At 38.1% G+C, this 15,574-nt stretch overlaps 1 protein-coding gene across 1 annotated transcript in view; it reads left to right on the top strand.

The window, feature by feature from the left end:
- Positions 1-15,574, top strand: part of LOC116966050 (bromodomain-containing protein 4-like) — a 127,685-nt gene that overhangs the window by 76,608 nt on the left and 35,503 nt on the right. Inside the window, 1 exon segment of the mRNA XM_033012200.1 lies at positions 15,446-15,568. Within this exon segment, the coding sequence (XP_032868091.1) occupies positions 15,446-15,568 (123 nt within the window).

Here is a 15,574-nt window from a genome sequence, read left to right as displayed (position 1 = left end):
GGATTGAAACATTGCAATTGTGAAGCTGAAAGGAATGTAGGGGGTGGGGAGAATGGAGGAGGGGGGGGGGGGTTGTACTTGCCTAAAATCGGAGAATTCAATGTTCGTACTGTTGGGTTATAAGCCACCCAAGCAGAATATACCAACGGTATGAACATTTGAATTCTCTGATTTTATGCAACTACGAAACCCCCTCTCTTACCCAAACCTTCACTCCCCTTCCCCTGTGGCCCACCTGGATGCACCTATTTAATTTTCCCACTCCCACCCCTTCCACCTACATTCCTTCACAGGGATAGGGGATTGAGTCCAAAGGACTTGTACTCAATCAGGGCCAGTTAACTGTTCACCTCCTTGCTCGCTTGTTAGATAGTGGAGTGCTTTGGTATCTATTTAGTTTGGAACATGATTTACCTCATGAATTAACAGTCTGATGGCATCACTCACCAGGTTTGGAGATGGAATTTGCTGATTTTACAGAAGGCAGCAAATGTAAAATTAAACACCAACCAATTTCCATGGACCTCATGGTTCAACCTGTTCTGTATTTGAGTTATTTTTATGTAGTGGTGTGTTTGGCTTCTGAATTATTGCATTTTGCGGCAATATTTTCCCGCTGACTTCGGATCCATGTTTCATGCAGAGGAAATAATTATGGCACAAAAAAGTTAATTTGAAGCTTCCTCTCGGATCCAAAAAGTGACTCTGCAGGAAGACAATTTACACGGCCAAATGGACCATCAGTCAGTTGTTCACAATACAATATGTTGTCAATTAGCAGTAAACCTCAAATTCTGGAACATTTGAAGATTATTGGCCCAAAGCCACATCTCTTTCATGTATTTCCCTTTTGAAATATTCCTGGTACACTTGACTGTAAATTTAAGATTTACACATTTTAAACTACCATTCACTTCTCTTATTTGGTGCTTCTCAAATGGAAGCTTGGTGTGTCAGCTACCCAGGACCAACATTAAACTTGCCTAATCAAATACAGCATACCCATGAATACAGAGAAATTACATCCAAATAATGTTCCCTAATTCCAATATAACTCAATGCATGGATAATTCACTGGGGGGCCAAGTGTTCTTGCATCCTCCAGTGAGTTATCCACATGTTTCTTAAGATTACTAATGCTATACTTAGGTTATTTTTATTTACTTTTGATTCTAAGGAGCTGACACAGTACAAATTCGTTTTGTCTCATGATACAATGCCACCATATCAAAATAAAATAAACCAGAGTATAATTTACTCTTTGTCCAAGATGCTAACAAAAACATGTCCTTGGATATTTTTATTTGCAGATTGTCATTGGAGATGGTTATATGCCATGATATTCTGACCTTCACTATTGTGGGGACAGATGCTATTGCAAATCTACACATGCTGCCAACACATTTTGTCACTACTATTAGCTGACAGACACAAATAAAACTTGCCTTTAATGTAGCCAAATGTACCAGGATACTTAACAGTAATGTTTGTGTCCTTTTAATGGTGTCACAGGCCATATCAATGGTAGTGACCAAAAACAGTGTCTAAGGTACTTACGGGACAGTTATTGAGGAGGAGAGTTATGGAGCATGATGCCAAGATATCTAAAAGTACAGCTGTCAGTAGAGGTGTTTAAAATAGAGTCCAGAATTGAAGGTCCCGACACCTTGTTGGGCCCTTGGGAAGATGAGTGAATCGTCACGGTCAAGGACTTTATAATGAGGGATCTAATGACCAGGATCTCAATAGTTTATAGCATATAAAGTATGAGTACGTTTTGTAGTGATAAGTTCAGTCATGTTTTTGTAAAGTGAAAATAGGAAATCATATTCTGTGAAACTTAAGGATGCAGAGGCATCAGGGTGAACTTGTGCATTATTTTTCAAAAGGTTAGTATGCCAGCACTCAGTGATTAGAAAAGCTAACAATCTTATTGCGAGGGTTATTGAATACACAAGTAGAAAGTTCATGCTTCAGTTACATTGGCTATTGGACTACATCTGGAGCACACATACAGCATTAGTAAACGTATGAAATTGAGAATGTTAAGCAGCTTAGAGAGGTTTATGAGACAAATATTTAAAATCAGGTTGGATAGGCTTGGCTTGCATCTGCTGGAGTTTAGAAGAGTGAGACTTGATTGCAATGTAAAATCCTGAGGGTTCTTGACCCAGATGGAAGGGCATGTTTCATCATGGGAGAATCTCAAACTGGTGGTGATAGCCGATCTCGATGATAGGAATGATACATTGTCAGGAACTCGTATGTGGGTCAAACACATTGCATAGATTGACTTGGTTTTATTTGAGTATCAAGGTATTTGAGATTACCTAATCTCTTAGACTTCGCCCCAGTATTCTGGCTGGCTCACATTATACATCAAAATACTGTGATACTGAGAATAAATATTTCACAAGACCAACCCTCGCCCAATTCAGGTGCAGTTAGAAACATAGAAACATAGAAAATAGGTGCAGGAGTAGGCCATTCGGCCCTTAGAGCCTGCACCGCTATTCAATATGATCATGGCTGATCATCCAATTGAACTGACTTTAGTGAAGTCTTAGCCAGTCCCACAATGTGATCCTCCAGGTAAGCCATGGCAGATTTACAGCATTAGGAACGTACATGTTACCAGACAGTGCTAATCATATATACAGTAGGTACTCTTGTCTTTGTGGGTCTATCGTGGGTTTGCTGTGTGGGATTGGGTAGAATCAATACATGACTACCTTTAATGTTAGCTTTAAATTCTTAGGATATGATTGTAAATACACTTTTTGGCAATCTTGGATTTAAGCAAATCAACAATATTTGTTTTGGCCACCTATCCTCCCCTGTAAAACACACATCCCGTGCTGCTTTAGCATTATTTAATGTACTAAACTACAATTTGAGTAACAACTAGTTTATCCTTAAATTAGAAGAACTATGGACGATTATTCTGCATCATCATTCCTTGAAAACTTGCTCTGATTTTGACAGTTTCATTTTCTAAATTCTAAATGCCAGGAGCATGCATAAAAATATACTGTCTAATAAAATGCTTTAGGAAAGTTCAGAAACTTAGACCAGTTGCTTTGTAACTCTTTTCTGTGCTGGTAATTTAACCTTGAAACTATGAGATAAATATCTGAATTTGCATGCTCTTAGTATCTAACTTTTGGACGCATATGTAAGGCTTAGATTAGATCCAGATACTTACCGTACTTAATTTTCTCCCCAATTAGTCCAGAAACGTGTAGAATTGAACACAAATTTCTCCGCCTGTACATATACGACACCATTTTATTCTTTGTTGCAGAAACTATTGATATTCAAATTTGTAGGATTTTGGTATGGTGATGGGGGAAAAGGACTTGCTGTATTAACTTCAAAGAGTAGATAATCTGCTTCAATGTATTTTGATAACTTGGTAGTTGCAAATGAGATAAATAACCAATTAATTCACTGATTCCAGTGAGGATGAATTTTGATATAATTATTGGTGACGTATGATGTTTTCATTATGCACCATGAACAGGCCCTGATTTGGGTGGTTTGTTCTGCATTTTTTTTGTTGGAAGACATTTGTAATGTTCAGTTTTTATGACAACAATCATCTTCTGTTTACTTTGGATGTGTGATCATTGTTAAATGATCTACACTGTCACAGCATCATTGGACTTGTGGAATGGGCACACACAGGTTGGGTATTGACATCTTTGGGGCTGCTTAACCTAGAGATCAGAGCAACAGCTGGTTTTCAGAGGTACACTATTTTCTTTTTAATCTTGAACCAGATTTGGCTTCTCCAGTTAAATTTATTTAGAATTTGGCAAAAATCGTGAATTTCAGTAGTGACGTCATGATATAAAAGTAAATCTTAATGAGGGAAAAATATTGTAGGTAATATTTCTCATAACAAAAAAAATGAGAACGAAAGTGGTGCACTGAAACACTTTCTTGGGGTTATATAACTCATTATAATGCTAACCATGCTGAAGGAAAAGACTGGATACTTCCACTGTTGCCGTAGCAAATCTCTGGTTGTCATGGCAGCTGGTATATGGTTTGGGAAAGTTGAGAAACTTTGTTGACCAGTTGCTTCAACCATTAGCCTTTTACTATGAGTGAAAGTGGCTAAAATTAAATTTAACTTGGTCCAAGTTTGGTTAAAGTAATTGTTTTTTTATTCCTCACAATCCATGTGCCTTTTATGGTTCTTTTTTTGAAGTTGACTTATTTATAATCAGTGACCAGGAATCTTCTTTAACCCTCACTCCCTTTCCCTCTGGTTTGATCATCTGAGCAGCTCTTTGGTTCGAATGTTTTTGGCAATAAATTGAATTGTGCATTCTATATACTTCAGTATTTTTAAAATGTGGTTTATGTTTCACAAAACAAAATTATCATGACCTCGCTACATGCTTCCAAACATTTGCTAAATTCTCTTTTAGATTATTGGCTTTTTAAGTTGCAAACAATGAATGGATCCTTTTTTTTCTCTTTAGCTGCTTTTCCTTCCTTCAATTTGCATCTGATCCCATGTGCCAAATTAGAGTCATTTTTATTCATTGTGTTGTACCTGTATAATGGTACCAAAGTGTTTGGTCCAAATCTTGTTGTGTGATGCTGTTTGCAGTGAAAAAAGTCCCAGGGAAATCGAACGATGACCTCCAGCTAGACTCGAAGAGTGAGCTGGATACCAGGTTACATGACGTTAGCGGCCAGCTGAGCTCTGGGAAGAAACCAGGCATAAAAGGTTGGTGTAGTGCAACCTTGTGAAGTAGATCCTTAGGTTATCCTAGGTTGGGGCCAAGGTTAAAATAAATTTGTATGTATTTGTAATAGCTTTAATTTTGTGGTGCACATACCTCTCAAACTGCAATGCGTTGATTGACAGAATTCTGGGTTAGGCTTTCAAAAGAATGCGGCTTTTGGTAGCATTTGTAAATTGCCTGATTTTGATTGGTTTAATTTGGCTGCTATTTCAATGTGTGCAGCTTTATATTGTGTCACCGTAATTTAAAAAAAGCATACAGTTGAGAGGTATGGTGGTGATTTCATCAGTATTTGTGATTTAATAGATTGAAACGGTCTTATTTGTTTCATCTGGATGTGTACTGCAGGTAATCACTGCAATCGTAGGCAGAGGGTAAGATGTGATTTTTTCTTTTCTTTTCAAAGCTTTGCTACAAATCGAGTTCTACATGGTCCTGTATTCTGCCTATGATGAGAAATCAATTTTAATGCTGGTTCTTCCAGATCATTATTTCTTGTCGTGACTGTAGCATATGAAATTAACAATTACTTAAAAATCATAAATTCTGCTGATGGAAAATTGTTTGTATGGAAATGTTTCACATTAAAACAGGAAGCCAGAGATTCACTGGTAAAAGTGAGAGCATGATTCTTTCATTTACAGTTTCAGACCAGAGCAATGGGATTATAGTTGTATCTTCTCCTGTCTTTTCTCTAATTTCGTACACTGAACCCAAGAACTCTTCTTCTTCTTGCGTATGGCGTGCACAGCCTAAAGTTGTAGGACAACTTGTTCTATTTGATTGTGCACGCCGGGTTGATTGCATTCGTCGAAACAGGGCGGACCACGTGAAGGTTGCAATCTCAACTCATATCTCTAATTGGGTATAACATAATTGACGAATTAGGGAACATTACTGTATTATGTGGGTCAAATTGGTAAGAATGCAATTTTGATCAGAAACGAGGGAACTAATGTTACTTTGGAAATTGACCAGCAGAGACAAAGCTGTCTTGGTGGGTGAGGGGGGGGGGGGGGGGGGGGGCAGAAATTGAAGGGACAAATACCTTCTATGTAACTGTCCCATTGTAACCATTGTCTCGTAAGAACAGAGGCCAGTGGCTTGAGAAATTGACAAGCAGGTTGGACACAAATTGCTGGAGTAACTCAGCAGGACAGGCTGCATCTCTGGATTGAAGGAATGGGTGACAATTTGGGTCGAGACCCTTCAGACTGAAGAACGATCTTGACCTGAAACATCACCCATTTCTTCTATCCAGAGATGCTCCCTGTCCCGCTGAGTTACTCCAGCATTTTGTGTCTATCTTCGGTGTAAACCAACATCTGCAGTTCCTGACTACGAAATTGACAAACAATCGTTTCCATTGACACTTGTGCAATGATACTCTATTAAACAATGTTACATACAGCTTTCAGTAACAACATTAAACTTACAGCTATTAGAAAAAAAAATTTGAAAACCTTGTATGGGAAAAATAACTAATTGGTCTCAGCCCCTAGCTCACTTTTCTCCCCATTAACTCAATTGTTTTTAATAACTCCATTTTCTATAACCGAAGGTTTCTTAGGAACTCAACTATCGCTTTTACAGCAGAACTACCTGTATATGTAGAGATTAAACAGACTTATCTATAGTATTAAAGGTGATCACATTGAAGCATAGAAAACTGTAATGGAGGTTGACAGGTTGATGCAAGGATAATGTTTGCATGGCTAGAAATCTGGAACCAAAGATTACAGTTTCAAATTCAAGTGTTGGCTGTTCTGGACTGAAATAAGAAGACATTTCATCACTGAGGATGAATCTTTGGAATTTTTTATCCAAGGAACTTATGAGATTCGGTTGCTGTAAATATTCACGATGGAAGTCAATATATTAAGAAAGTAAATGAAATGAGTTTAACTCCAGAAGCTGAAACCGAGGAAAATATTAGCCATGATCATCTTGTTTAGGAAATAGGCTTATGAGCTGAGTGGCTTACTCAAATGTTCTTATGTCATGTTTGAAGTCTTTGTGATACAAGATGGATTTTGCCTCATCTTTTGATGTTGATAAATTTAAACTTGCATTAAATTGTGAAACACCACTTTTCCTCCCTCCCCCTCTCTCATTCCAATCTCTTAAATGATTGGGCATTTCAATGCAAATGGCTGGTAACAAGCTACTGAAAGGCCTGACTGTTTTAATTGTTCCCAGTTATCACTGCTGTATGGATACACTCACTTTTGAAGGTTGAGGTTTATCTCTTCTGTAGATAAGAGTGTACAGTTAATGCCAGATTTGGGCATTCCACACAGCCACAGAATCACATCCTTGTTTCTAGAGTATTTGAGAGATCGAGACACTGGTTTCTTACGAAACTGTCTTATATGGACAGCTGCAATATTGCAAAATTCTGTGTATTTTGTGGCATTTTGGAATTAAATCCAGTGCATGAAGTATTGCATAATTTAAGTTTCACAAGCACGAAGGCTGTGATTCATTTTGCAACACATTGGCATTGATGTTTTTACAAGTTTTAATGAGACTCAGCTGCAATGATATTCAAGTCAGAAGTCAAGAGTGTTTTATTATATGCACCAAAATGGAACAATGAAATTCTTGCGTGCAGCAGCAGCACAATAGGTTTCTAAGCAGAGTACTCAATAGATAATATAATAAACAAACATAAAGAAGAAGTTAAATGAATATATATTTAAAAACAATTTGTGCCGAAGCCCGAAGACAAGGCAGTTCGTAGTTCTGCAACATTCAATTTCCCGATGGTAGTTGGGAAGAAGCTGTACTTGGATCTGGACATTACAGGTTTCAGGATTCTTGAGTGAAATGAGAGCATGGGCAGGATGGTGTGGATTCTTGATGATGTTGACTGCCTTTTTCAGGCAGCACCTCCAGTAGATCCCTTTGATGGTGGGAAGGTCAGTACCTTTGACGGACTGGGCAGTCAGTATACACCACTTTTCTCTCCTTTGTTCCAAACCAGGCTGTGATGCAACCAGTCAATATGTGCTCTACCGTACAGCTGTATAAATTCAAGAGAGTATTCATCAATGTTCTGAAATTCCTCCATCTTCTAAGCTAGTTGTGGCATTGATGGGCTTACTTTATGATTGTATAAATATGCTATGTCCAGGACAGATATTCAGAGATATGCATACCTAGGAACTTGGAAGTTATTGACCCTCTCCACAACCGACCGTCGATGAAGGCAGGTTCGTGCATCCTCAGCTGCTTCTTCAAAATCCAACAATCATTTCCGTAATTTTACTGATGTTGAGAGCAAGGTTGTTTTTCTGGTACCATTCAGTCAGGTGATGAATATCAAGTGATTTTTGGATATCTAATGGACTGGCAACATTTGTTTGTCTTTTTCATTCTGTTTACTGGAATGCAATAATGAGATGAAACCTGACCACTTTGCAACTGATGCAACACTTCCCACTGAGCACCAAGACACTGAAATGAACTGTACACTCATGGTCTTGGTTGAAAATGTTGTGGGCCAGAAATTTACTCCTTAAAGAAAACAAGAATTAGTTTTAAATGAAAACTTATACGACTACAATTTTGAGATTTCTTGATGTTTGTATGGTTCTGACTTGAAGCTGCAACAAAACACTACTTATTTGTTAGACAGCATGCAGTAAGCAGTCTCTCAACCATCAGATCAAATCTTTGCAATCCAAACACATTTAGTCATGAATGGTGGTGGACAGGAAGATGCTATTAGGATGCAACAACAGCTCATACTATATATCCCCATACTTGATAATAGTGGGCAGCTGGTACATTAGTGCCGAAGAAGAAGCCAATGCCTTTGCCATTGATAATGATACTTTACATGGTCAAACCTTCACAGAAGACAGTGTTCAATCTATTTGATTAACTTCATGTGACATGAAACTACTCTGAACACTGGCTACAATAAAGGCTGCTGGCTCTAGTTATCCGCATTGTAGAACTGCAGTTGATGAACTGTCTCCAGCCAAGCTGTTCGAGAAGCAACACTGGTATCTGCTTGATCATGTGGAAAAAGGACCACATATACCGTTCACAAAAAGAAATATGATTTCACATTACTACCTACTCTCAATCATTAATTAACAGTGCCGACAAATGGCTGCTACCCAGTTTTGGTTTTACTTTGGTGACTCCACTCCAAACCATTGACCAGAAGCTCAAAAGAGCCAGCCACATCAATAATGTGGTTATGAGACCAGCTCAGATACAATTATCTTTCAGCGAACGAATCATCTCCTGAAGCCTTATCACAATTCGGGAGTGTGTTGGACTTCTCTCCCTTTCCTGGATCGGTGGCTGCACCGTGTGCCATCCACAAATGCACTGCAGTTTCTCATCAGGACCACGAGGAAAGGTCTTCCCAAGCCAAAAACCTCTCATCACTTTGATGAATAGGGACGTTAGGCATATGGGACATTGGCATGTGCAGTTTCCCCTTTGTACTGCACATCATCCAGATTTGGAAGTGTATTGCTATTATTTCATCATTGCTGGTTATAAATCCTGGTAGTCATCGTCAACAATGGAGTTCCTTCACCAAAATCTCTGAAGCAGTTCAAAATTCAGTTCAACAGTTCAGTTCACCACCTCATTTTCAACGGCATTTTAGGATGGACAATAAATCCTGGCCTCTCAAAAAAATAAAACGGTTTTCCTTTGGGTTTCGTTCTATGCTGGAGCTGAACAATTTTGTATCAGCATGGATGATGATATGGATGCAGCAATTGCCTTTCTGCCCTGCCCTGTGTTTTTTTGTGGTGTGGGTAAGTTGGAATGGTCTTGTACTCTAGGTCTCATTACAGTTATTCCTACTGAAACACAGAAAGCTATAATAGTGCTTGGCTGTAATATGTCCAGTGTTGATAAATGTGTTAAATCATGATTATGCTCAAACAATGAAGTTGTGGGTGGAACCACACTGTAATGCTACGTTTAAGCTATTGTTATACTTAACAAGTATTTAATTGGAAGTAAAATGGTGTTGCATGTTTTATGTAATTGAATGGAATGATGCAGATATTTTTAGAAGTCAGTTATTGAAGAAATACATTAATGTACGAAAGTATAATCCTCCTTGTTCTTTGGTTAAGTTTTCTTGATTACCATGTTGTAAGGTATCTTATGTGGAAGTGAAGTTTTTCCGGTTGCCGTATTTCTTGTCCCCCGGGTGACTGCCTGGTTATATGAAGGAACATTGTGGTAAGAGACTGTGTTAATGTGAGTCTAGTACCAGCTGATTGAAAGTGCTTTAGATACATTGTTACTAGCAGAGGGTCAGATAAAATGAACATATCAATATTTGGAGATTTAACTAGAGAATTTGTACAAGCAATTTGTCAGGGAAGGTAAATTCTACAAAGAATAAAACATCAAAGATTTTTTTTAAAGCACCATCAAAGATTTTGAAAATGATAGCTAGGAAGCGAAAGCAGGACTGCAATAGTTTAAAGTACATGGGACTATGCCATCATTTTGAGTATCATGATGTATGTTAAATCAATAACCATTGGGTAAGGTGAAATCCGAAGTAATATATAAATAATCTTTGAAAATTCTTCTCTAATATCTTTAAATTGATCAAACCAATCCAGGGATCTGCACAGTCACTGTTCATGTTACTGAATATTCTTCTTAACTCTACTTTGTCATGACTAAACACAAGTCACACACTGTTTGGAAGGTTTATGGCAAATCTGCACATAAACTAACATTTTGTTCCATTGTTCTCCTAACCCCTGCAAATAGAAATGTTGCCATTATGAACAGCTATCTGTTCTCGTTATCTTAACGTCTTCCGTCTTAATCACTCATGATCCTCACCTTGGGAGGAACGTTTTTCTTCCCGACCCCTGCTCTCCTGTCAATGTCTCTCGTAGACACTAAAATCTGGAGTAACTCAGCGGCTCAGGCAGCATCTCTGGAGAGAAGGAATGGGTGACATTTTGGGTCGAGACCCTTCTTCAGACTGGTTAGGGATAAGGGATAGGAGAGATATAGACAGTGATGTGCAGAGATAAAGAAAAATGAATGAAAGATATGCAAAAAAGTAAAGATAATAAAGGAAACAGCATTTAGCCTCAATCTGACAATGGCAGAATTGTTCTTTATCTCTCCACATCACCGTCTATCTCTCGTTTCCCTTATACCTAACCAGTCTGAGAAGGGTCTCAACCCGAAATGCCACCCATTCCTTCTCTCCAGAGATGCTGCCTGTCCCGCTGAGTTACTCCAGCTTTTTGTGTCTATCTTCAGTTTAAACCAGCATCTGCAGTTCATTTTTACACAATAAGTCACGCAAAGTCTGGCTCACATGCATTTTAAGTCTGGACTAGCTGTATTTAACCATTAACCTGCCTTGCTTCATTTGGGCCACTGCTATTTAGTTCAGATGTAGTAGTTGCTGAAAATGATAGTTGACAATAGTTGCAACAAGTTGTACATTTCAAGCCATTCATTTTCATTGTTTAGCAATGTTCTGCATCTGTGACAAATGTGTAGAGTCTGACATGGGAAATGGATAGATAAAGAGGAGGAGTCCAGTTGCTGTGTTTTTTGCAACGCATGAATCAATGTGGGGCAAGAATTTGTGTAATTGTTGCTTTGAGATTACTTTTGAGGTGCTAATTATGGCCAGGTATGATTATCCTACTGGGAAAAGTAGAAGAACATGGGCGACACGGTAACTACTGCCTTACAATGCCAGAGACCCGGGTGCGATCCTGACTACGGGCGCTTGTCTGCACAGAGTTTGTATGTTCTCCCCGTGACCTGCGTGGGTTTTCGCCGAAATCTTCGGTTTTCTCCCACTCTCATATCCTAGAAAAGTATACAACCTGGTCAGTACACAAAAGTAAATGCTCATTAATATTTGCTCCTGCACAAATCATCATCTATGAATGTTTCATCAGTGAAAATCTATGTCTCTTGTGAAGAAGAAACGAACTGCCGTCTAATGAACCCTGCCTGAAGTTACTTTTGAGACAGCAAATAATTCATAGCTAATCTAAGCTGAAGGACAAATTTGTAAATTCCATGAATTGCCAGCACTACCTTATCAGAGTATGTTATTGATGAGTATTGCCTTGTCTGTAACTTGATATTTGACCCTATGCCTTACTTGTATCTAGCAGTCAATTATGCTTATACTGTGCTCACGGAGATTCAAGGACCTGTTTAAGTTTATAACATGATAACAATAAATGGAGACAATGTTCTTCATGTTCCACTGTTCACTTACTTCAATGTGAGTGGGTGCAGTAACGGAATGATTAAAGTCCCGAATCTTGTTACATCAAGTAATAAATCAATCTTTTTGATGACTTATGAACTGTCTCTGAGAAAAGTTATGCTCGGAAGCTATAGGACAAAATACCAGGCTATCTCCAGTGATGTCCACCATTTAACCTGCCCTATTATCTACTTGCCTCTTGATTTCAGACCCATATATTACTTACATTTTGTATAGAAATCTGTAACTCAAGAAAAGTAACAAGAGATTAAATAAAGACAACTTCAAATGGTGAATAATTATTTTGCCACAGCTACGCAGCATGTGCACAAACTGTGGTGCAACTGTGTGAACTCCTGACTTTTTAATCAGTTTTTTCACACATACATTAATCTAGCAATTTTACTATTATTTAATCTGAATCGGAAATGTTTAGCTCCTGGGAGGGGGGGGGGGTATAAGGAAATGACAAACGAATTCAGCAAATAGCTTGATGTCATGGACATGAAAAATCTTCCAAAAATATTGTTATATACTAAATACTAAATATTATAAAATAAATTAGTATAGAAATTTACAGATGGAGTTAATATGCCTGAAAATGAATAATATATGCAGATGATATACACAGTGCCCTCCATAATGTTTGGGACTAAGATCCATCGTTTATTTATTTCCCTCTGTACTCCACAATGTTTTGAAATATCTAGTATAGATTTAGTTTAGTTTTAGTTTCGAGGATACAGCGCGGAAACGGGCGCTTCAGCCCACCCAGTCCGCGCCGACCAGCAATCCCCGCACATTAACACTATCCTACACACATTAGTGACAATTTACACTTATATCAGCTAATTAACCTACAAACCTGCACGTCTGGAGTGTGGTAGGAAACCAAAGATCTCTGAGAAAACCCACGCGGTCACGGAGAGAACGTACAAACTCCTACAGTCAGCACCCGTAGTCGGGATCGAACCCGGGTCTCCGTCGCTGCAAGTGCTGTAAGGCAGCAACTCTACCGCTTGGCCACCATGATTGATGTGATTTGGGCATTTGCATTTTTGGAAGGCTTCTGATTTCCACTCAAGGGGTTGGCGAAAAAGGTTTGAGCACGTGGAATTGGAACTAGCTTGAATTGAGAGTTGGACAGCAAAAAACACAGTGGGTATAAATTATTCCCTTTCATTGAGTGCCATGGGAATTGGAGCTTTGGTCCCAAATTTACCACAATTGTTATTGACACTTTAGCCAAGGGGACAAAATGTAACATTTCTAATGACACAAAATAGTGTGGATGTGAGTTGTGCTGAGGATGTGAAAAAGTGATAGAGTCAAGCTAAGTAATTTGGCAGTTGGAATAGAAAGTATAAAAATGTGTGATTATCTGCTTTGGTAGAAAAATCAGAAATGCTGAATTTTTTAAAGCAGTCCAAGGGACTTGGATATCCTTGTATATCGAATGCACAGGTTCGATTTGAATCCCCTTCCAAATTATTTTCATGAATGTGGTTTATGAGCTGGTGTAAATAAAATAATAAACTATTAAGCAATTATATTAACTTGTTGGAGGGACTGGGAGCTCTCCTGCTCTCTTAATCTTGATTCAAAGGTAGACAAAATGCTGGGTTAACTCAGCGGGTCAGACAGCATTTCTGCAGAGAAGGAATGGGTGATGTTTCAGGTCGAGACCCTTCTTCAGACTGATTCATATTAATGTTGACTAATCTTTATTCATATTAATGTAACAATTGTTAGTTATTGTGGAATGTGTGTGAAATGAATAAAAAATGTATTTCTCAAAATGGTAAAGCAAACTAAATTAAGTGGGAAGGTATGTCAAAATAAATCCTTCTTAATGCTCGAAGTTATCTAAGTATGATGGCTGCATTAAAGTAGGAGCTCATCGTTGCTTTATATTGAGTGAAGACATTCGGTTTGATTCAGCATAGCTTCCTCATGCCACTTGATTACCATAAATGAATGCTCATGAAGCTGCTGGAATATCAAGACTCATAAGTTGCTGTCTTGGACTTGGGTAGTCCGTTGCTAAAATCATTCTGATTCAAAGTATGAAAATAAATTGCAATGTGGCCTGTTCCTAAATATAATTCTCAGCGTTTAGCCTTGACCGCATTCGTCCACGAGGAGGATTCAAAAACACTTTACAATGATTTAATCCAATAAGTCAGGAATTTGAACTTGTGCTTAAATTAATAACTTTCATGTGAATGCAGGTCGTTCTGCTATAACGGGTGTTTCCATAACACTCTGTGGATGGAGCACAATTGATGAGTTGGGGAACATTATCAGTTTTATACATGCTGAATTTGTTATATGATTTGTGTGGGGAGCTAGAGAACCACTTAAAGTTACTTTGGAAATTGACAAGCAGAAAAAGATAGCCCCTTTGGGGAAAATAAAAACAGTCACTTGTTTCCACATAACTCCCCTGCAATAATCAGATGCCGTTGTCTCTTAAGAACAGCCTGCAAGTTTCACCTCAGATACCCATTGAAATTGACAAATAATCCGTTCCATTGACATTCTATGATACTTTAATATTTTCAATATTCAAAATATTTTCAGTATTAAAAAGTCCCTAATTTGTAACTTGGTTATTGCAAATCTAAAACGCTCTTGCCCAGACTCTCCTTTCTCCATTGTCAACATTGTTTTAATAACGTGATTTTCTGTGACACAAGATTTCGTTCGAAGGCAATTATCACATTGCAGCAGAACTGAGTACTATTCCGTGTGAGGTCTTCTCTACTTGGAATGGCTTCATTGTTTTGTTGTCCTTTATTTTTACTGACCCCAAATTTGTAACCTGAAGTGTATCCAGCATATATTTTTGTTTGCAAAAAGTGAATTTCCCTGAGTGATTGACCTTGTCATACATCTGTTGTTTCTTTAATTATGATTCTCTATCCACTTATATTAGGAGAAAACTATTAAATTATCAATCGGTTAAATATTTTAGAGGTTCATTCTTTTACACAAAATATGTTTAATTTGCTTGTTATGAAAAGAGTGTTTGTGTAGTGTTCTGCAGGGAAAAGTAGCGTTATGAATTGAGTGCATTTGCTCAAAGGTGCCCTGATGATGGTTTGCAGTAAATTGAGGTTGACACCTAATTAATGAACAGTTAGAGGTTAACCAGTTTAACTTCATTTTGGCTGATTCTTCAAATTGAGTTGAAATGACAATTATGGAACTTGTTTAAAACATTTTAAGAATAGATAAGTAAGAATTGTGACTCCTTCCTAATGTATTAATGTACAACATTGTCTTAAGTAGTGCCTATATTGATAGTAATCAACAAAACCCAAAGGTAAATTGCAACTTAAAACTGTAGACAAGCCAGTTAGTTTCAGCATTGATGTTTAGCAGATTACTTAGTCCTGTTACTTACACAATAATTCTCTTTGTACAGCTGAGAAGCATGACGTAAGCATGGATGTGGGAGGCCCTTCAAGGATGAGAAGCAGCAGCAGTTCTTCTGAGTCAGACAGTAGCAGTGACTCCAGCTCCTCTGAGAGCAACGACTCTGAAACAGGTTAGC

This window comes from Amblyraja radiata, chromosome 35 (genome assembly GCF_010909765.2).
Source record: "Amblyraja radiata isolate CabotCenter1 chromosome 35, sAmbRad1.1.pri, whole genome shotgun sequence".
In the NCBI taxonomy this organism is placed as follows: domain Eukaryota; kingdom Metazoa; phylum Chordata; class Chondrichthyes; order Rajiformes; family Rajidae; genus Amblyraja; species Amblyraja radiata.
Note: the sequence above shows the minus strand (reverse complement) of the source record. Positions and strands in the feature narration are given on the sequence as shown.